A 22,695-nucleotide genomic window follows, 5' to 3' on the forward strand; every position below is an offset into this window, starting at 1 on the left:
CGATGTTAGCCAGGATGGTCTCAATCTCCTGACCTTGTGATCCGCCTGCCTCGGCCTCCCAAAGTGCTAGGATTACAGGCGTGAGCCACCGTGCCCGGCCTGCAGCCTTCCTTTCTACCCCTGTCCCCACGTCAGGGATTGGGGTGGGATGGTAGCCACCCCCTTGTCTAACACTGGAGGCTGGCTCCAAGTCCTCAGGGCTGCGTGCCCAGGGAGGGGAAGGCACTTACAATGTTCATGATGGCCAGCACATACTGCTCCACATCCCGGCGCCCGTGATAGGCCACCATCATCTTGTCAGCCACCACCAGGGTCTCCACGTAGCGCTCTCGGCTGACCGATCGCTTCAGGCCTGGCTGGCCACGCTCTGTTTCATTCCCCAGCGGCCTGGCAGGCGGTGGCTTCAAGGTCCGCAGCCACCATGGCCGCCCTTTCCACGGTTTCTCATCTGGGGAACCCAGTAGAGCAATTAAGCCCTGCCCTGCTGGTGGGATGCAGAGCTGGTGGGATGCAGAGTTGTTGGACAACTGTCTTGTCCAACCTCTGACTGGCTACCTCTCTACCCAACAGTCTGGACAGACAATTTCTGCTCATTCTGCTGCCTTCTCTTGTTGTCCAGCTACCTGTGTGATGGTCTGTCTGCCCAATGGGCTGCCAAATACCTCATCGTTTTTCTTATTCTTTTTTTTTTTTTGAGATGGAGTCTCATTCTGTCACCCAGGCTGGAGTGCAGTGGTGTGATCTTGGCTCACTGCAACCTCCGCCTCCCAGGTTCAAGTGATTCTCCTGCCTCAGCCTCCCGAGTAGCTGGGATGACAGGCATGTGCCACTATGCCTGGCTAATTTTTGTATTTTTAATTGAGACTGCATTTCACCATGTTGGCCAGGCTGGTCTTGAACTCCTGACCTCAAGTGATCCACCCGTCTCAGCCTCCCAAAGTGCTGGGATTACAGGTGAGAGCCACTGTGCCCGGCTGCCTCATTGTTTTGTCTGTAGGGCATCTTGGCAGTACAATCTCTATTTTTTTGTCAATGTCCTATTACCTGAGAATATTGTAGTCTACCATGATGTCACTGTCCCACTGCCAAACTATTGAGTTGAATAACAGCCTGACTTCTCCCACTGTTGGTTGTATGGCTGTTCTACTGCCTGTCTGCCAACCTGTTCAGCTACCAGCCTGCCCCACTGCCCAAATGTCCAACTGAACACTTGCATGACTGTCCCACAGCTAAGCTGGTTGGTTGAACCACTGTCCCATGATGACCAGCATGATTGTACAATCCACTGACAATTCTACTGCCTGAATGGAATGGTGTGAACCAGCCTGTTTTGCAATCTGAACTGTGTGCTTGGACAATGTGTTGTTCTTCTAGCTGAGCAACTTTCCAATCAATGCACTGCCCAATTAGATCAGTTAGTTCTAACTGCAGTGCACTGCAGTTAGAACAATCATACTGCCTGGTGTACTACAACCAGATGGTCTCATGGACCACCCAACTGTGACATCGTATGTCATATACCTTTTTTCTGTCTGTACTGCCAACTGTGGCTGTATGTCTACCACAGCATCCTACTCATAGAGTATCGGATTATATACTTAATTCAATATCACACTGTTCTACTTTTCCATCTAACATTCATTTGATTTTCTTTTTTGAGACGGAGTCTCGCTCTGTCACCCAGGCTGGAGTGCAATGGTGCAATCTCAACTCACCGCAACCTCTACCTCCCGGGTTCAAGTGATTCTCCTGCCTTAGCCTCCCTAGTAGCTGGAATTACAGGTGTGCGCCACCACGCCTGGCTAACTTTTCTGTATTTTTAGTAGAGATGGGGTTTCGCCATGTTGGCCAGGCTGATCTCGATCTCCTGACCTCAAGTGATCTGCCCATCTCGGCCTCCCAAAATGCTGGGATTATAGGCGTGAGCCACCGTGCCTGACCCTGATTTTCTATATATATATTTTGAAACAGGATCTTGCTCTGTTGCCCACGCTGGAGTGCAGTGGTGTGATCAAGGCTCATTGGAGCCTCAACCTCCCTGGCTCAAGTGATCCTCCTGCCTCAGCCTCCCAAGTAGCTGGGACTACAGGAGCACACCACCACACCTGGCTTATTTTTTCTATTTTTGGTCGAGATAGTGTCTCACTATGTGGACCGTGCTGTTCTCAAACTCCCGGCCTCAAGTGATCTTCCCACCTCAACTTCCCAAAGTGCTAGGATTACAGGTGTGAGCCACCATGCCCGATCTGACCTGGTTTCCTAGCAGTACGATTGTGTTGGTAAGTATTTTGTTGGTATATAGCTTTCCTTCTCTCTCATTTCCTAAATGCCTGATTGTATGACCATCCTCCTACCAGTCTGATTGTAAATCTGGCTTTTGGCTGTGTAACTGCTGGAGTATCTGATACAACCACCACATTGTCTAACTGTCTGATCAGATGATAATCCTAGAGAAGGAATGGTTTTATACCTGAATACCTGTCTGGCTGTCTTACTCAGTGCTGGGCTAGGTGACTATAGCAGGGATAAGATTATTCCATAGCTCCACTGGTTCACTGTCTGAGGATATGTCTCTGCTGTCCCCTGGATAGAACTCCCTATTTTTTTTTTTTTTTTTTTTTGAGACGGAGTCTTGTTGTGTCACCCAGGCTGGGGTGCAATGGCACTATCTCTGCTCACTGCAGCCTTTGCCTCCTGGGTTCAAGTGATTCTCCTGCCTTAGCTTCCCGAGTAGCTGGGATGACAGGCATGCGCCACCACGCCCGGCTAATTTTGTATTGTTAATAGAGACGGGGTTTCACCATGTTGGTCAGGCTGGTCTTGAACTCCTGACCGCAGGTGATCTGCCCACCTCGGCCTCCCAAATTGCTTTGATTACAGGTGTGAGCCACTGCGCCTGGCCTGATTTTGTTTTTTTTTTTTTTTTGAGACAGAGTCTTGCTGTCACCCAGGCTGGAGTGCAGTGGTGCGATCTTGGCTCACCACCCCTCCACTTCCTGGGTTCAAGCGATTCTTCAGCCTCAGCCTCTGAGTAGCTGGGATTACAGGCACCCACCACCATGGCTGGCTAATTTTTGTATTTTTAGTAGAGACGGGGTTTCTTCATGTTGGCCAGGCTGGTCTCGAACTCCTGACCTCAGGTGATCCGCCCACCTCGGCCTCCCAAAGTGCTGGGATTATAGGTGTGAGCCACTGCACCTGGCTGGAACTCCGTAATTATATCACTGTGTCCCCTTCTCAGCAGCTCCATTCTTCCCCTCACATAACTGCCCGCTGACTTTCTGGATAAAAAGACACTGCTGCCTCAAGGGAAAGATACTGTGTAGCCCTCTGCCCATCCCCAGAAAGACCGATGTACCTCTCACTCCACAGGCTGTGTCCAGGTGGGGGTGACGCAGAGAGGAACGCTTGTATACCACATGTGGTCCACTTTCCTCCGGGCCCCGAGAACCCCTGGGCCCGCCGTGCAGGGGCTCAATCAGGTACTCTTCCTCGTCTGCCACAATCAGGCCGTGCTGGGTTTTGAGAAGTGGTACAGAAAGCTCTCAGGATCAGGTTCTGGAGCTTAGGACCCCTGCGACCTTCTCTCTGTCTTTATGATTTCATTCTTATCAGGTTTATTTTGCTATTTCTTTTTTTTTGGCATAGGTAATTAGTATCCATGCTATTTATTTATTTATTTTTATTTATTTTTATTTTTGGAGACAAAGTCTTACTCTGCTATCCAGGCTGGAGTGCAGTGGTGCAATCGTAGCTCACTGCATCCTCAACTTCCTGGGCTCAAGCGATCCTCCTGCCTCAGCTTCCCAAGGAGCTGGGACTATAGGAGCACACCAATATGTTTGGCTAATTTTTTAATTTTTAATTTATTTTTCATAGAGATGGGGTTCCACTATGTTGCCCAGGCTGGTCTCGAATTCCTGGCCTCAAGTGATCCTCCTGCCTCGGCCTCCCAAAGTGCTAAGATTACAAGCATGAGCCACCATGCTCAGCCTCTAATTTCTTTTTATTTTAAAATTATATATATGTGTATGTTATGTATGTATGTGTATATATACACATACACATATATAATTATATATTATATATATTTATAAAATATATATATATATATATATATTTAAAGAGACAGGGTCTTGCTCTGTCACCCAGGCTGGAGTGCAGTGTTGTGATCTCAGATCACTGAGACCTCCGCCTCCTGAGTTCAACTGATTCTCCCACCTCAGCCTCCTGAGTAGCTAGGATTACATACACACACCACCATGCCTGGCTAATTTTTATTTGTATTTTTAGTAGAGATGGGGTTTCACCATGTTGGCCAGGCTGGTCTCGAACTCCTGACCTCAAGTTATCAGCCTGTCTCACCCTCCCCAAATGCCAGGACTACAGGCATAAGTCACCGCACCCAGCCTCTAATTTTTTGAGATTGATGTTCAGCTCATTAATTTTCAGCCTTACCTAAGGCTATACATTTTCCTTTAAGTACTGCTTTGGCTGCATCCCCAAAGTACTGATTCGCTCAAAACACTTTAAAAATGTCCCACTATCATTCCTTCTCTGCCCTCTATGTAGAAGTGTTTTTCTTAACTTCCAAACTTGTGGGCATTTCCCCCCGCTTTCCAGAGTCCTCAGCTCACCAGGCCTCCACAGGTGCTGATGGCCACATGGGAGCTGCTGGCCTGGCCCTGCAGGTGACCAGCGTAGAGGCAGTGGGGCCGGGCGGCCCTCTGCCAGGCCAGGCCCTCCCGTGTCCAGTACTCCACGGAGATGTGCCCTGCCAGTAGACGGGAGCTGTGGGTCAGGTTCAGCAGGAAGTGGGTGCTGGGCGAGGCCACTTTGTAGAAGAGGCGGGACTCGGCTGTGGCCCCCGTGCCCCGGCGCTGCCTCCGGGGAGGAGGTGGCGAGAAGGCCAGCAGTGCCCCATTGTGGTCCACGCGGGTGGGGAAGGCGATCTCATAGCTCTCCAGACTGGACAGGAACTCATCTGTGGGTGAGGGTCAGAGGCCTGGGGTGGGCCCTGGTTTTAGTGGACCCCTGTGTCCTGGCTGTTAGGCTGCTGGAGCAAGTGATGCTGGCCTCACTGACCCCCAAAATCCAGGGAGTTGGCTGCAAGGCTCCCGCCTATTGACCCCAGGGCCTTCCCCCATTAACCCCCATTCCAGCCCCCTGATACCTCTTTCTGTTGGAGCCCAACTGGTCTCTTACATTTTTCGCTCCCTCCCCACCGCCACCACCAGACTTCCCCTACCTTGAGACCGGAAGGCGTGCGTGACCTCGAACATGAGGCCCAGCCCCAGGGCGAGGGCCCAGCGGAGGATCTGGCAGGCGGGAGCCATAGAGGCCACGTGTCCACATGTCTCTCCCCAGCCCCGGCTGCCGGCAGCCCCCACAGTGCCGCCTCCCCTGTTCACAGCCTGCGCAGCATCACCGGGCTCCTGGGAGGGGGGAGCCAGGTAAGGGGGCGCCTGGTCCCGCTGTCCAGCACAACCAATGCCAAGGCCAATCATGGCCAAAGCTTTTCACCTGACTCTGAAGATTCTGAATGCATTTTCTCACTCAGTCACTCCCCTCTCCCCACCTCCCCTTCCAATCCTTCCTACACTCCTACAAGAAGACAGGCAGGGACTGGGACGCTGGGAGTACCTCCTATGTGCCAGCTACTGGCCCTAGTTTTCACACCACTGCATTTCTGTTCTTTTGTTAAGAGACAGAACGTTGCTCTGTCATCCAGGATGGAGTGCAGTCTTGTGATCATAGCTCACTGCAGCCTCCACCGCCTGGGCTCAAATAATCCTCCTGCCTCAGCCTCCCAAGTAGCTGAGATTGCAGGTGCAAGCCACCACACCTGGCTAATGTTTTTGTTTTTTTGGAGAGACGAGGGTCTCACTTTGTTGCCCAGGCTGATCTTGAACTCCTAGCCTCAAGGGATCCTTTCACCTTGGCCTCCCAAAGCACTGGGATTACAAGCATGAGCCACTGCACTCAGCCCACCATATTTCATTTCCAAAATAACTGAGAAGTCATGGTCATCATGCTCTTTTTTTTGAGATGGAGTCTCACTCTGTGGCCTAGGCTGGAGTGCAATGGTGCAGTCGTGGCTCACTGCAACCTCTGTCTCCCGGGTTCATTTGATTCTCCCGCCTCAGCCTCCTGAGTAGCTGGGATTACAGGCACGCGCCAACACGCCCAGCTACTTTTTTGTATTTTTAGTAGAGATGGGGGTTTCACCATGTTGGCCAGGCTGGTCTCGAACTCCTGACCTCGCATCACACTCGTATCCCTCATCTTTTTATAGATGAGGAAATAGACTCAGGAGTGATAGAGTTTGTCGTGGGTCACATTGCTAGAAAGTGGTGGAAACTGGGTTCATTCATTGGGTTATAGCCTCCGGTGGAGGGTGGACGGGGGCATGACAGCCAGGCATGCTAAGGATAGCAACCCCTACTTGCCCTAGCCCTGTGGGGTTCCATCTCTTAGGAGTGACAGATGATAGTCAAGTGAATGGAGAATAGTTCAGATTGTGACATGTTCTCTAGAAGGTATCAGTGGGGAGACTGGGAAGCAGAGGTTCAAAGCATAAGAAATCAATGGTGTGAAGAGACAGGAGAAGGTGCACCAGGAGGGGAAACAGCAAGGTCAAAGGCCTGGAGGTGGGGTAGAGCCTGGCATGAGCCCAGACAGGGTGGGTGCAGGAGAGCAAGGGGAGGCTGGCATCAGAGGTACTTGAAGGCTGGGGTGGTCAGTGTGAATTTTCAAGCCAGATTAGAGCTAAGGCTCCCACCCATGCGTCTACTGTCCTGGGCCCTGTCTTTGGATTCTCTGAAATGGGTAGCATCATTCAAGCCAGATTTTTAAAGCTAAGGCTAGTACTCCAGTCCTCCAGACTTTCATATACCCACCCACACACTCACTGTCTTGGGCCATCTTTGGATTCTCTGCACTGGGTAGCACTATTCACTCCCACCCTCCCAGGCCTCTCCTCCACCCTGTGTTTCCATCCCGGTCCTCTATTCAGATTCTTTCAAGGCTCCAAGCCAGCCCACCCCGCAGGTCTCAGTCTCTCCAGCATCTGCCCCAGGCCAGCCTGCCGCAGACACCACTTTGGGCCACCACCCTGTGCCAAACCCTCTTCCCCCACCCTCCTGTCTCCACCCTCCTCCTCCTCTGTGCAAAATCCCTTAATCACAGAGTCTTGTTTTCTTTGCAGCCCAGCCAAGTCTAAGAGTCCAAGTCTGAGAGTCAATCCCCAAACAGGGCAGTTCAGCCCCAAGGGAGGGAGCCAGGTTTTTGCCAAGTTGCTGATGGACCAAGAAGCCCACATTCCCCACTTCTGCTTGGATCCCTCTAGTGATGGGGAGCTCACTCACAGATATTCTGTAACCCCCGTTGCACTCTTTAGTTGGGCTAATGTCCATTCCCTCTGTTGTTCTCTCTCTCTCTTTTTTTTTTTGGGGACGGAGTCTCACTCTGTTGCCAGGCTGGAGTGCAGTGGTGTGATCTCTGTTCACTGCAACCTCTGTCTCTCGGGTTCAAGCGATTCTCCTGCTTCAGCCTCCCGAGTAGCTGGGACTACAGGTGTGCGCCACCATGCCCAGCTAATTTTTGTATTTTTAGGAGAGACGGGGTTTCACTATGTTGGCCAGGATGGTCTTGATCTCTTGACCTCATGATCAGCCTGCCTTGGCCTCCCAAAGTGCTGGGATTACAGCCGTGAGCCATAGCACCTGGCCTCTCTCTCCTTTTTATTTTATTTTTTTTACCTTGTGGGGGCTTCAGTTGGTGGAGTGGTGTTGGGCCCCTGTACGGATCCTTCCCTCGCCTGCTCCCTGCACCCGGGCCTCTCTGGGCCTTGGTTTCTTCTTCTTTGGAGCCTGGGCAGGGAGGGGTCAAAGAGGAGGAGCCGGCTGGTCTTCAGCACTGAGCTGGGTCTGTAGTTGAGGGATCGCTGAGGAAATTCTGACCCTCTCTCTGCCCCTGGAGAACTTCCTCTTAGACTTTTTCTTTTTTCTGCTCCTAATGAACCCCCTCCAATAAAAACCCACCTCCTCTCCCTCTCCCTCTCTTCTTGCTTCTTCTCCCCTGTTCCTTCTTTGGAAGTGTCAACCAACTCCCAGATCAAGGCCCTTCCTGGTTGGGCACCTCTGACCCCTGCTTCTGCCCTGAGCCATCCCTGAAAGCTAGCAACATTCTCATTGCAAGTGGAGCAGGGACCTCACCCCTTTCTCCCATTGGCTCCCTCCCTCCTCTCCTGTTCTTTCACTGCCAGTCCTGGTGCCCCGTCCTCCTCCTTCAGGGGCTCTCTCTGGTCTTGTCTAGGGTGTCTTTGGGTCTGTCCTGTTCCCCCAAAGACCCTCAGTCCTCATCACTGTCCTCTGAAGTGAGGCGCCCCTCCCAAAACCCTCACACCCCCTTCCGTGCTTTGGGCTCAGTTGGGGTGTGAGGGACAAGGCTTGAGACATTGTGGAAGGACCCAGCATAGGGGGTGAGGACAGGGGAAGGGGACTCACCTGTGCACAGTGTATGGGGTGGGGGGAGGAGGGGGGTCTGCAGAAGGCTCACAGGTGTCTGAGCTGGGGCCCAGCCCACAGGGTGGTGTCGAGGTGTGACACAGCCCAGGGCACCGGGTGGTGGGGGGACATGAACAAGGCAGTGGGTCTGGGGCAGAAGATGAAGCTTGAGAGAGGCTCAGGGACAGAGACGGTGGTGGCCAACAGGATGTCAGTGAGGGATCTGCACTGTGGTGCGTGTGTGTAACTGCATGTACATTATGGCATGTATGTGAGTGTGTGGCCATGTGTGTGACTGTGAGCATGTGACTGCATGTGCATTATGGCTTGTGAGTGTGTATGACCCTGTGTGTGTGTGTGTGACTGCATGTGCATTACAGCATGTGTGTGTGACCGTGTGTGTGTGTGTGTGTGTGTGTGTGTGTGTGTACCCAGGCCTGGCCATTCCTCCAGCCCCTCCTCCCCGAAGGCAGGAGGGAGGTGGCCAGCGTGGGGGAGGGTGCCAGGCCTGGAGGAGGAAATGCCTCCGGGAAATGGAAATGGCTTAGAAACAGAGGCTCTGTCCCATCCCATCCCATCCCGGGGATCCTGAAGGGACCCTAAGCTCCACACCCAGACCTCTCCGGCCAGGCCGCGGGGACAGGGCCGACGGACTGTCCCCCGTGGAGGCCAAGGCCGCGTTGCCCCAGGCAGAGGCCCCAGCCTGCCGGCCTCCTCCCGGCTGCACATCTGGCCGGGCCGGCAGGAGGCAGCCCCTGCCGGAGAGCAGACAAAGGCCCAGCCGGGGCCTGCGGGAGGAGGGGGCCGGCGCCCGGACTTGTCCCCCACAACCGGCCGCTAATTAAAGGCCCTGAGCCCGACCGCTGGAGACACCCTGAGACAGACGGCTGTGGCCTCAGTGACCAACTCAGGGGAAGTGGGCGGCGCCACTCCCACACCCAGACACACAAACACACACTGGCAGCGACACACACACCCCGCGCAACCAGAGACCGGCGCTCGAGCACTGTACACCCACAAAAGACGCCAGGACGCCTCCACCGCAGACACACACGCCGACAGGCTCAGTGCACACTCACACACCCAGAGACAAACACATGGAGACACACAACCACACACTCCCAGACATGTGTAAACACACACTCATTTACACGCGCACACACGGGACAAGACAGAGAAACACGCGGACACACAAATACACGCACCCGGGGCCTACACACACAGCAACACACACTCACATACGTACACAGACAACCCAAGGAGACAGACACACAGGCCTACACGCTGACACATACACACTCATTTGCATGCTCACACCAAACCACAGAAAAACTCACAAGTCCCACAGACCTAGACACCCCCCCACACCAGACACACACACAGGCATTTACACACTCATCACACTCAGAGACAAACGTACACATGCTTGGGGACACACACACAAACCCAGACACACACACATTCACCTCCAGATCTGCGCGCACATAGCAAACCCCTATGCGCACACACTGTCCAAACACACAGACACACAAGAGACTCATCCCCAGGCACTGACACACACATGTAATGCACAACCACTCTGCCCCTACGTGGACGGACACACACACACACACACACACACACACACACAGCGCAAACAAACCCACGGCTACCCCGGGAGCGATCAGTGGCGCGCGCACTTGGGGACCTCAGGCACCGATCGGAGTCGCACAGCGGGACGCCCTCCCCCATCCAGGGCACCACAGCCCCACGCCCTCACAGCTCGATGCGGACACACAAAGTCCCACTGAGTCACGCACCCCCGGGCCCCCCGCCCGCGCCGCTACCTGCGCCGCGCCCGGGGCCTCCGCGCCGTCGCCGCCGCTGTCTCGCCGCCCCGCGCGCGCAGGAAGGGAGGGAGCGAGCGAGCGCGGCGGCGTGGCCGGGGGAGGGGGCGCGGGGAAGGCACTTCCTGAGCCGCCTGCCAGGGTTATAAAAAAACCCCCAAACCGCGCGCGGCCAGAAACCCCGCCCGCCCGCCCGCCGCCGCCCGGCCTGGGCCGCGGGCTGGACCCCAGCCAGGGACCCGGGAACTCGGGCCGCCCCGCCCGGGACCAGCGCCCCCGCCGGGGGGGAGGGGGCTGGGGAACCGCGGGGGGCGGGGAGGGGACGAAGCGGGAGAAATCGAGTGGCGGCGGGGAGAATGGGGAGGGGAGAAAGAATCAGGTGGGGGATGGGGATGGAGGCAAAATTGGGTGGGTGGGGGTTCGGGGAAAGGGGGGAAGAGGAGAAGGGAGAGGTTGGGGGAGGGGGAAGTTTGAATGGGAAGGGGTAGGGGCAGATGGAGGCCTGGAGGAAGGGGCTGAGTGAGGTGGGGGGAGGTGGGGGCCTGGAGGAGGGGCTGAGTGGGGTGGGGGGAAGTGGGGGCCTGGAGGAGGGGCTGAGTGGGGTGGGGAGAGGTGGGGGCCTGGAGGAAGAGTCTGAGTGGGGTGGGGGGAGGTGGGGCCCTGGAGGAGGGGCTGAGTGGGGTGGGGGGAGGAGGGGCCCTGGAGGAGGGGCTGAGTGGGGTTGGGGGAAGTGGGGGCCTGGAGGAAGGGGGTGAGTTGGGTTGGGGGCCACGGGAAGGAGTAGAGGGGGGTAAGGAATGGGGCGGGAGGGGGGATGTGAGCATGAGATGCTGGGGTTGGGGGGAGAGCCCACTTCCTCGCCAGCCTATGCGGCATCAACAACAGCTGTTATTTATTGAGGGCTGGGCCTGGCTCAAACAAGCATTTATTGGGCGCCTCCCGTGTGCCAGGCACGGTGCCCGGGGCGGGAAATAAGTCCCAGCTCGGCCCCGCCCTCTCCGAGCTCTCAGGGGGATTTGATCGGTCCTGGGCCTGGCCTTGGTCTCTGTGCCTTAACTCCTTCGCCGTGATGTAGGCCCAGCTGGTCCCATTTCACAGATGAGAAAACTGAGGTCACAGAGATGGGGAGAGTGAAAATTCTGTTGGAACCGGAGCCCTCTTGGTCTTGGTCACTCTGGGTCTTGCTCCATAAAATGAATGAATGCGTGAATGAGGAGGACCTGGATGGTTGGGGCAGGGCTGGGATTTGAACCCCGGGCGCCTGGTACAGTGCCTGGTTCCAGGGAAGGGCGGTGACCCCCAGGCCTCACAATTGCAGGCATTTCCCAGGAACGCCCCCCCCAGGGAGCTGGGCAGAGCCTTGGCCTTGGCTTTTTCTGAGTCTGGGTTTACTCATCCACACAGTGGGGGTAATAACAGCCTTCCCAGGGCTGGAGTAGGGGGTGGAGGAGGGGTTTCATTCTGCAGCAAAGATTTGTTGTTACGTGCTGGGTTCCAGGGACACAGCTGAGACCAGGAGGGCAGCTTCCCAACTCGGAATTTTTCCTTTTGAACTTGGAATGACATGTCATTACTCACGCATACAGCAGGCGCTGCATAAATACCAGACTCCTGGAGTTCCCACCACACTACCTTACCCCAACCTCCTGGGACTCCAGGCTAGACCAGAGGTGCAGCCCCCACCCTCCTGTTTGCTCCCCACACTCCCTCCTTCCCACCAGGGCCTCTTGGGCCCCCATTTGAGGAACGAGTTTAAGTCAGCCATTTCTGGCCTCTGTTAGCTGTTCTTCTACTACCTATGGGGCCCTCTTTCTCCATCAAAGAGGTGGTGGCTTCCTTTCTTTGCTGTAGATGCTAAAGGCTCCCACTGTTAGCCTAGTGACTGGTCCAGCCACCTGTCCCTACTTTTTTTTTTTTGAGATGGAGTCTTGCTGTGTTGCCCAGGCTGGAGTGCGGTGGCGTGAACCCAGCTCACCGCAACCTCCGCCTCCCGGGTTCAAGCAATTCTCCAGCCCCAGCCTCCCGAGTAGCTGGGATTACAGGCACCTGCCACCATGCTCGGCTAATTGTATTTTTAGTAGCGATGGGGTTTTACCATATTGGCCAGGCCAGTCTTGAACTCCTGACCTCAAGTGATCCGACCACCTTGACCTCCCAAAATGCTTGGACTACAGGCGTGAGCCATTGCGCCCAGCCCACCTGTCCCTCCTCTTAAGGATAGGTGGCTTCCAGACCGCACTGGGAATTTCAGGGTTGCTTTGAGCCAGGCGCTCCTAGGTTCTGGCACTCCTAGCTGTGAAACCTCTCATTATAATTACTCTGTGAAACTTTGACAGTTCTACACCCACTACTTCCCACCACAGCCCCAGACTTCCCTGCGGCGGGGGTGGGGGGGGCGGTGTCTCTTTTTTCCTCGAGGGCATGTGGCCCTCTAGGGCCTGGCTGATTGTTTAGGGGATGCACCTTCTCCACCTGAAGCCTCCAGTGAGCTGTGTTGAGGCTTTTGCGGTGAGTCTTGGGAAACAAACTTTTGTGTCTTTTTCTTTTTCCTTTTTTTTTTTTTTTTTTGAGACGGAGTCTCGCTCTGTCATCCAGGCTGGAATTGCAGTGGTGCGATCTCGGCTCACTGCAAATTCCACCTCCCGGATTCAAGCGATTCTCCTGCCTCAGCCTCCCAAGTAGCTGGGATTACAGGCACAAGCCACCCACGCCCGGCTAATTTTTGTATTTTTAGTAGAGATGGGGCTTTGCCATGTTGGCCAGGCTGGTCTTGAACTCCTGGCCTTAAGTGATCCACCTCAGCCTTCTAAAGTGTTGGGATTACAGGTGAGAGCCACTGTGCCTGTCCTCAAATTGTAGAGACAGGGTCTCTCTCTGTTGCCCAGGTGGGTCTTGAACTCCTGGCCTCAAGCAATCTCCCTGTCCCGGCTTCCCAAAGTGCTGGGATTTACAGCTGTGAGCCAACAAGTCTGGCCTGACTTTTGTGTCTTGAGTGGGATGGATTTGAAGCTGAGTCCCTATCTTAGACAACAGAGGGAGGCCTCTTATAAGAATGAAGCCAGCTGGGAACGTGGGCTCACTCCCGTAATCCCAGCCCTTTGGGAGGCCAAGGCAGGTGGATCGCTTGAGCTCAGGAGTTCGAGACCAGCCTGGACAACATGGCAAGACCCCATCTCTATTAAAAAATACAGAGAAATAGCTAGGGCGTAGTGGTGCATGCCTGTGATCCCAGCTACTCGGGAGGCTGAGGTGGGAGGATGGCTTGAGTCCAGGAGGTGGAGGTTGCAGTGAGCTGAGTTTGGGCCACTGCACTTCTGCCTGGGTGATGGAGTGAGACTCTTTCTAAAAAAAAAAAAAAAAAAATTAAGTAAATAAATAAAATAAAAATAAAAAATGAATGAAGTCACCAGATGGAGCAGATGGAGGAGAGTAATGGCCCTGGAGCCATCATCATTTGAGCCCTGAGCAAGCTGTTCCTGAAGCCCATAGATGGGCTTTAATCCAGTCACACTCTTTATTGAGCATTCTGTTGTATCAGGTGCTGATCCAGGTACCGGGGACATGGCCAGGAACAACAATCCCCATCCCACAAAGGTCACCGTCCTGCCTCAAGGCCTTTGTACTTGCTGTTCCCTCTGCCTGGAACACCCTTCCTCCCCACCCCCCATATTCCATGGCCAGCTCTGTTTTGTCTTGAAAATTTTTTTTTTCTTTTTGAAACAGAGTCTCGATCTGTCGCCCAGGCTGGATTGCAGTGGCGTGATCTCAGTGGAGTGCAGTGGCATGATCTCAGCTCACTGCAACCTCTGCCTCCCTGGTTCAAGCGATTCTCCTGCCTCAGCCCCTCGAGTAGCTGGGATTACAGGCGCACGCCACCACGCCTGGCTAATTTTTGTATTTTTAGTAGAGATGGGATTTTGCCATGTTGGCCAGGCTGGTCTTGAACTCCTGACCTCAACTGATCTGCCTACCCCAGCCTCCCAATGTACTGGGATTATAAGCGTGAGCCACTGCACCTGGCCATCTTTCAAGTTTTGACTCAAACATCATTTCCTTAGGGAGGCCTGCACTGATCTCCTCACTTCAACGTGACACCCCAATGGGCTTCCTTTCCCACTCCCTGATTTATTTTACTCTTAGCGTGAGTCACTACTGGATGTACTCTATGGAATACTTATATTTGCTGACTTCCTGTGTCTCCCACCGGAATGCCAGCGCCGTGAGGGAAGGGGTTTTCGTCTGTGTGGTCCACAGCAGTATCCTGGGTGCCTAGCAGGGTCTCACCCACAGTTAGTGCCCACTGTTGAATAAATAGGGTCACTAGTAAATAAAAGGGCTCTCAGAAGAGGTGACGATGACGTTGTGGTTTGAATGTTAAGAAAGAGAGCCTATTACTGGAAAAAAAAAAAAAAGCTGCGTACCTGTAGTCCCAGCTACTTGGGAGGCTGAGGCGGGAGGATCACTTGAGCCGGGGAATTCGAAGTTGCAGTGAGCCGTGAACGAGCCACTGTACTCCAGCCTGGGCGACAGAGTGAGACCCTGTCTCAAAAAAAAAAAAAAAAAAAAAGAGGCAGTGTGAGGGTGAAGGCGTTCTAGGAGGAGTGCACAGTAACTGCAAGGTTCCTGTGCCCATTCTCTTTTTATTTAAACCAGCCTGGACTGACTTAAAAGAAAAAATTGTTTTTCAGATTCTTTGCAACCTTCAGAATCCGGAGTGGTTGTGCCTAGGGATGCAGTACTGCAGCTCTGCCACAGGAGGGCGCAATGGAACTCCATTGTTGCCCTTGGAAAGTAGGAACTAGGAAAATAGAAGTAATGATAATCGGCAGGGCGCGGTGGCTCACGCCCGTAATCTGTAATCCCAGCACTTTGGAAGGCCGAGGCGAGCGAATCACGAGGTCAGGAGTTTGAGACCAGCCTTCCCAACACGGTGAAACCGCGTGTCTACTAAAAATACAAAAATTAGCCAGGCGTGGTGGTGTGCACCTGTAATCCCAGCTATTCAGGAATCCCAGCTGCTCAGGAGGCTGAGGCGAGAGAATCGCTTGAACCCGGGAGGCGGAGGTTGCAGTGAGCCAAGGTCACGCCACTGCACTCCAGCCTGGGTGAGAGATTGAGATTCCGTCTCAAAAAAAAAAAAAAAAAAGAAGAAGAAGAAATGATAATGGTGATAATGATGGTGATGGTGATGGAGCAGGAGCCGTGAGGTCTGTCTTAACTTCACGACAGCCTTACAAGGTAGGTGCCCATTTTGCAACTGAGGAAACTAAGCCCAGAGAGGTTGAGTAACTTGTTCAAGGTTTCTCAGCTAGGAGTGGTAGAACCAGAATAGAACAACCAAGGTAAAAGTCACCCATAATTTGACCACTTAGGGAGAAGGCAGGTGAACTTTGAGGCTGAAGACCTTCCCCTAGGATGGGGGGAGGAGGGAGTCCTGGGGGGGCCCTGGGATCATTGTGCTGAGGGCTGACCCTTTTCCCAGTGGGTAGAGCTCCCATCTCTCTCTTTCTTTCTTTTTTTTTTTTTTGAGACAAGGTGTTGCTCTGTTGCCCAGGTTGGAGTGCAGTGGTGCACTCATGGCTCACTGCAACCTCAATTTCCCAGGCTCAAGCAATTCTCCTACCTCAGCCTCCCAGGAAACTGGGACTACAGGCATGCACTATTTTGTCTCGCTATTTAAAAATTTTTTTCTTGTAGAGGTGGGGTCTTGCTATGTTGCCCAGGTGGGTCTCAAACTCCTGGGCTCATGCGATCCCCCACCTCAGTCTCCCAAGTAGCCGGGACTACAGCATGCACCACCATACTCGCTTAATTTTTAAAATTTTTTGTAGAGATGGGGTCTTGTTGTGTTGCCCGGGCTGGTCTTGAACTCCTAGGCTCAAGTGATCCTCCCGCCTTGGTCTCCCAAAGTCCTGGGATCACAGGCATAAGTCACTACACCTGACAATGGAGCTCCTAACCCTTAGCTCATCGGCTGGGCATTTTTCCCCAGCTCTGTGGCTTGGTATCCTCTTAAATGTGGAGATAAGTTATGTCTTCTCAAGGTCAGCTGAAATCAAAATTCACCTCCAAGTTTCAGGGGCAGTGAAGACTTATGCAGTTGAAGACGGGGAGGAAGGGAGTTTCAAGCTGGGGGCACGGCCTGCCCCAAATCCTGGACGTGGGAGAGAGGGAAGGGCAGGTCTCAGTTTCCTATGGGATTCTCTTAGAGTGAATATTTATTCAAACCCCTCCTGGCAGAGGCAACGCAACTCTCCCACCCCCACCCCCTTTCCTCTCAAAATTCAAAACACACATTTGGCCTGGCGCGGTGGCTCACGCCCGTAATTCCAGCACTTTGGGAGGCCCAGGTGGGCGGATCACCTGAGGTCAGGAGTTCTAGACCAGCCTGGCCAACATGGTGAAACCCCGTCTCTACTAAAAATACAAAAATTAGCCAGGTGTGGTGGTTCGCGCCTGTAATCCCAGCTAATTGAGGGGCCGAGGCAGGAGAATCGCTTGAACCTGGGGGGCAGAGTTTGCAGCAAGCCGGGATCGCGCCATTGCACTCTAGCCTGGGGGACAAGAGCGAGACTTCATCTCAAAAAAACAAAACAAAACAAAAAACACATTCACCGGCGTTCACTTGGATATCACAGATAATCTTATCTGGCAAGCTGAGCCCAGAATGATCTGAGGGCTGGGCCCACCCCCTTCACCCCTGCCCCATGCAGTTTTGGGGCCCAAAAGGGTTCGGTGGCTGCCAGGTCAGTGTCCTACAACAGTTGAAAGTCCCCACGGCTGGAAGCCCCCAGCTATCTGGAGGATTCTCAACCCACACAGCGCCTAAATGCTCCACGTGCAACATACTCACCTCAAGCCCCTCTAGACTTAAACCTTTACACCGCTGTAAGGCTGGTCCCCCTGTAGGGTGATATTTCACAACTAATGTTTCATCCTCCTTCATCTTTTAATGCTGAGGACTGGGGGTTCAAATCCCACCTTGCCGATCTTTGCCGGTTATTTAAACTTTTCCACACCTCAGTTTTCTCATCTGGAAAATGGGCTTAATCAGGTGGCTGTGAGGATTCAACGCTATTAATGGTAAAGTGCTTATTACCATAGTGCCAGGCACAAAGTAAGTGGTAGCTATTATGATTAGTTCTGTTTTTGTTGTTACTATTTATTATTTTGTTTTGATTTTTAATTTTTTAAAGTTAAAAAATTTTTTTTCTTTATCTTTTTTTTTTTTTTGAGATGGAGTTTTGCTCTGTCACCCAGGCTGGAGTGCAGTGGTGCGATCTTGGCTCACTGCAACCTCTGCCTCCCGGGATCAAGTGATTCTCCTGCCTCAGCCTCCCAGGTAGCTGGGATTATAGGCACCCGCCACCACGTCAGACTAATTTTTGTATTTTTAGTAGAGAAGGGGTTTCACCGTATTGGCCAGGCTGGTCTCGAACTCCTGACCTCAGGTGATCCACCAGCCTCGGCCTCCCAAAGTGCTAGGATTACAGACTTTTTTTTTTTTTTTTGAGACAGAGTCTCACTCTGTTGCCCAGGCTGGAGTGCAGTGGCGCCATCTCGGCTCACTGCAACCTCCGCCTCCCAGGTTCATGCCATTCTCCTGCTTCAGCCTCCTGAGTAGCTGGGGCTGCAGGCGCCTGCCACCATGCCCGGCTAATTTTTTTTTTTGTATTTTTAGTAGAGACAGGGTTTCACTGTGTTAGCTAGGCTAGTCTTGATCTCCTGAACTCATGATCTGCTCGCCTCAGCCTCCCAAAGTGCTAGGATTACAGGCATGAGTCACTGCACTTGGCCTTTTTTTTTTTTTTTTTAAAAGAGACAAGGTCTTTTGCTGTCACCCAGGCTGGGGTGCAGTGGCACCATCATAGTTCACTGCAGACTCCAACTCCTAGGTACAATTAATCCTCCTGCCTCAGTCTCTTGGTTAGCTGGGATTACAGACATTCACCACCACAACTGGCTAATTTTTAAAAATTTTTTGTAGTGACAAGGTCTCACCTACCCAGGCTGGTCTCAAACTCCTGGCCTCAAGTGATCCTCCCACCTCAGCCTCCCAAAGTGTTGGGATTACAAGCAGGAGACACCGTGCCCAATCTGTTTTTGTTTTGATTTTTTTGTTTATTAATCTTGTTTTTCTGTTTTGATTTTTAAAATGATTTATTAACATTTATTTGTTTTTGTTTCGATTTTTAGAAATGTTTCTGTTTATTAATCTTTATTTTTCTTTTTTTGGTTTTAATCTTTGTTTAAATTTTTTTGTTTGTTTTTAAATATTTGTGGTTATTATTATTCTACTCTGTTCTTTCCCTGAGCAAGGGCACTGGTCTCATATCCCCAAGAAGGGAGTGTCCACCTTGGAAAAAAAGAGGCATTTTCTGGACCCGAAGTTCCATAATGCCTACAGGGATAGGGAAGCCTTCCAGCAAAAACAGCTTTGAGAGAATGTTTTTATTTTTATTTTTTTTGGGATGGAGTCTCGCTCTGTTGCCCAGGCTGGAGTGCAGTCCTAGTGCAATCTCAGCTTTCTGCAACCTCCACCACCCAGGTTCAAGCGATTCTCATGCCTCAGCCTTCCAAGTAGCTGAGATTACAGGCATGCACCACCATGCCTAGCTAATTTTTGTATTTTTAGTAGAGACGGAGTTTCACCATCTTGGCTGGGCTGGTCTCAAACTCCTGACCTCAGGTGATCTGCCCGCCTTGGCCTCCCAAAATGCTGGGATTATAGGTGTGAGCCAGAGAGAATCTTGTATAGGAAACAAGTAGGCTGGGTGTGCTGGCAGCACTTTGGGAGGCTGAGGCGGGCAGATCACTAGGTCAGGAGTTTGAGACCAGCCTGGCCAATGCGGTGAAACCCCATCTCTACTAAAAATACAAAAATTAGCCGGGCATGGTGGCGCGCTTGTAGTCCCAGCTACTTAGGAGGCTGAGAATCACTTAACTCGGGAGGTGGAGGTTGTGGCGGGCCGAGATCGTGCCACTGCACTCCAGCCTAGGCAACAGAGCCAGGCTCTGTCTCAAAAAAAAAAAAAAAAAAAGAAAAAAAAGAAATAAGTGTCCCAGCCCAGAGTCCATGAAAGAGATTTTCTGGGTGGGGAGAGGAAGAATAGAGACTTGGGGAGGAAGTCTCTGGATGGGAGGCTGGAGTGGGGGCATGGAGAAAACCTCAGGCAGGCTGGGGACCAGGTCACAACAGGTGGGCTGGACAGCTCCGTGCAGGTCCCTGAGGCCACATGGAGGGAGCAGTGCTGGTGAAGTGGATAGAAAGGGCGGAAACAAGTCGTGGAGCAGGCGGTCCCTACAGGTCCCTCGTCCCAGGGAGCAGATGTGAGGTTTATGTGCCTGGCCCGAGTGTGGGGTAGATGCTGTCACAGTTCAGGGGTGGGGTGCCCCAAACTGCCCAGGTGTCCAGGCTGCATGGGACAGGAGGAAGATGAGGATGAGGCGGGGGGGTGTTTGATTGGGTGCAGCTGTGTTGAGGAGGTCCGAGTGCTGGGTACTGGGGAGATGCCCTGTCTCCGCGGCTTCATGCAATGTTAATTTCTTCTGATCCTTCCTTGATATCCTCCTGACTGCATCCTGTCTCCTCTGGGCATCCCTGGCTTCCCGGTCTCAGCTTGTCCCAGGAGATGCTCTGATCCTGCTTCGCGTGTTTCCCCGCCCTGGCTCCCATCTTGGCTCCTGGTGTGATTATCCCACAGACCTGGCCTGGGGTTGGCTTCAGTTTCCCCTCTGCAGCTGGGGCAGATGCGGTGCAGCTCCCGGAATCCCCCGCGATTTTCCTCGAGCCCAGCGCTTTGTGATTTCGATCTAAACTTCAAACACTGCCCCCTTTCTTGTCCTGTTCTGGGTGGGCCTCTGTGCCGCCCCGGTGCACCTGGTGGGGTGGCTGTCTTTGCACCTTCTGGTCCTGTTCTGCCACCTTGACCACCCCAGAGGTTTCAGGAGACACTTGGCAGAAGGTGACTAAAATTTCCCATCCCCAGCTGGGTGTGGTGGCTCATGCTTGTAATCCCAGTACTTTGGGAGGAGGAGGCGAGAGGATTGCTTGGGCCCAGGAGTTGGAGGCTGCAGTGAGCTGTGATTGCACCACTGCATTCCAGACTGGACAACAAGCAAGACCCTGTCTCAAAAAAAAAAAAAAATCCCCCACCCCTGAGTGAGAGACCCTGGGGTGTGACCTCCTTACCCCTTGCCTGGGGTGGAGGGGTGGTGAGTGAGCGGGGAGGAAGGTCTCAGGCTGGGGGTCCAACTTCAGAAAAACCCGAGTTGGCTTCTGGGGCTCCAGTTATTTGTCTAGAACCAGCTGTCTGTTGGTGCTGGGGACCAGAGATGCCCAAGTGGTTTGCTTGCCTGGGCATCCATCTCCCGGTCCTCCAAGGAAGTCATGCCTGGATGGAGTAGCCCTTGGCCACCTTTTCTGGGGTGGCCTGGGTCTGGTAGAAGGGGCCAAGTTTTTTTTTTTTTTTTTTTTTGAGATGGAGTCTTGCTCTGTCGCCCAGGCTGGAGTGCAGTGGTGGGATCTTGGCTCACTGCAAGCTCCGCCTTCTGGGTTCAAGCGATTCTCCTGCCTCAGCCTCCGGAGTAGCTGGGATTACAGGCATGTGCCACCACTCCCAGCTAATTTTTGTAGTTTTAGTAGAGACGGGGTTTCGCCATGTTGGTCAGGATGGCCTCGATCTCCTGACCTCGTGATGTGCTCACCTCTGCCTCCCAAAGTGCTGGGATTACAGGTATGAGCCACGGTGCCTGACCCAAAGGGGCCAAGTATTAACCAGGCGTCGGGAGGCTGCTGGGGAGGATCAGGAGGGATGAGGGAGTCTGGGGTTGGTGGAGTCTAGCTGGGAAAAGAAGCAGACATGGTGGGCTGGGTGCAGTGGCTCACGCCGGTAATCCCAGCACTTTGGGAGGCTGAGGCGGGTGGATCACAAGGTCAGGAGATTGAGACCATCCTGGCTAACACGGTGAAACCCCGTCTCTAGTAAAAAATACAAAAAATTAGCTGAGTGTGCTGGCGGGCACCTGTAGTCCCAGCTACTCGGGAGGCTGAGGCAGGAGAATGGCGTGAACCTGGGAGGCGGAGCTTGCAGTGAGCCGAGATTGCGCCACTGCACTCCAGCCTGGGCAACAGAGGGAGACTCCATCTCAAAAAAAAAAAAATAAAGAAGCAGACATAGTGGACTCCCCGAGGGAAGCAGCTTCTGCTCCAGAGGGTCCCCCGAGGGGTAGCGTCTAGGAGGCCCCCAAACTCCTCCCCACAAGTCTATAGCCTTTTGCTGGGCCCCCATCAGGAGAGAAAAGCAAACACATACTCTGGACTCAGACCCTGCCAACACTGACCGCCTCAGTTCCCCAGGGTTGTGGACTTGAAAAATGTGGATCAATGATTGCCAGGACGGTCAGGGCTGCTGTAGGGGCTGGGGAGGCTGTAGATTCTTGCTGACAATTGGTCACAGGTGAAAGAGGGACCTGGCGAAATGGATGGAGAACTTCTTAGTTCCTGCCCGACCGCTGTGTGTCCCTGGCAAATTGCTTGGCCTCTCTGGGCCCCAGTGTGTGCATGTGTTAAATGCGGATGCAAACATTGGCACTTCATAGGTTCTCCACTCTTTTCTGGCTGTTGGATTGAGAGTCTGGGAAAAGAATCCCAGACAGAAGAGGGTTCGGGCAGGAAGGTGAACAGCTCAAGATCAGCTTTGTCACTCTCTTTTTTGACCAGGGCATGGAGCACACATTGGGTCCCTAATAAAACCTAGCGGAAGGCTCTGCTCTTGCAAATCTAGAACTTCTTTTCCCCTGTTCTCACCTGTCTTGACCAGCATCACCTCTGCAGTCAGGCAAAAGTGTGGTGACCTCAGGGGAATCCTTCCTCCTCCCTCTGCTCCTGGTTCTGCACCTGCAAATGGGATTCATTGTCCTCCTCCCTTGGCAAGGTCCTCGTGAGGACGACATGAGGGAAGAGAATTCGAAGGTCTGGTGCATAGTAGGTGCTATATCACTGTATTGTCATCATGCTGATTATTATTATTATTATTTTTTGATACAGAGTTTCACTCTTGTCACCCAGGCTGGAGTGCAATGGTGCAATCTTGGCTCACTGCAGCCTCCGCCTCCTGGGTTCAAGCGATTCTCCTGCCTCAGCCTCCCGAGTAGCTGGGATTACAGGTGTGTGCCACCACGCCCAGCTAATTTTTGTATTTTTAGTAGAGAGGGGGTTTCTCCATGTTTGCCAGGCTCGTCTCGAACTCCCGACCTCAGGTGATCACCCACTTTGGTCTCCCAAAGCGCTGGGATTACAGGTGTGAGCCACCACGCCCGGCCCATGCTGATTATCATTACTGGCTCACTGGCAGTTTCTA

At 53.1% G+C, this 22,695-nt stretch overlaps 1 protein-coding gene across 5 annotated transcripts in view; it reads right to left on the minus strand.

Annotated features, from left to right (window-relative positions):
* Positions 1-10,403, minus strand: part of ADAMTS10 (ADAM metallopeptidase with thrombospondin type 1 motif 10) — a 30,083-nt gene extending 19,680 nt beyond the window's left edge. For 3 of the 5 annotated variants that reach the window (XM_024238097.3, XM_054538630.2, XM_054538631.2), the window contains exons 1-5: positions 7,761-8,601; positions 5,249-5,435; positions 4,638-4,984; positions 3,359-3,515; positions 231-448 (exon numbers count right to left, since the gene is read on the minus strand). In XM_024238097.3, coding sequence (XP_024093865.3) covers positions 231-448; positions 3,359-3,515; positions 4,638-4,984; positions 5,249-5,336 — 810 coding nt within the window. In that variant the 5' untranslated portion in view covers positions 5,337-5,435; positions 7,761-8,601. Of the gene's footprint in view, positions 1-230; positions 449-3,358; positions 3,516-4,637; positions 4,985-5,248; positions 5,436-7,760; positions 8,602-10,333 lie in introns of those variants that run through there. The other 2 variants (XM_063719291.1, XM_054538628.2) reach the window with 2 other exon arrangements.
* Between the last annotated feature and the right edge of the window lie 12,292 nt (positions 10,404-22,695).

This window comes from Pongo abelii, chromosome 20 (genome assembly GCF_028885655.2).
Source record: "Pongo abelii isolate AG06213 chromosome 20, NHGRI_mPonAbe1-v2.0_pri, whole genome shotgun sequence".
Taxonomy (NCBI): Eukaryota; Metazoa; Chordata; class Mammalia; order Primates; family Hominidae; genus Pongo; species Pongo abelii.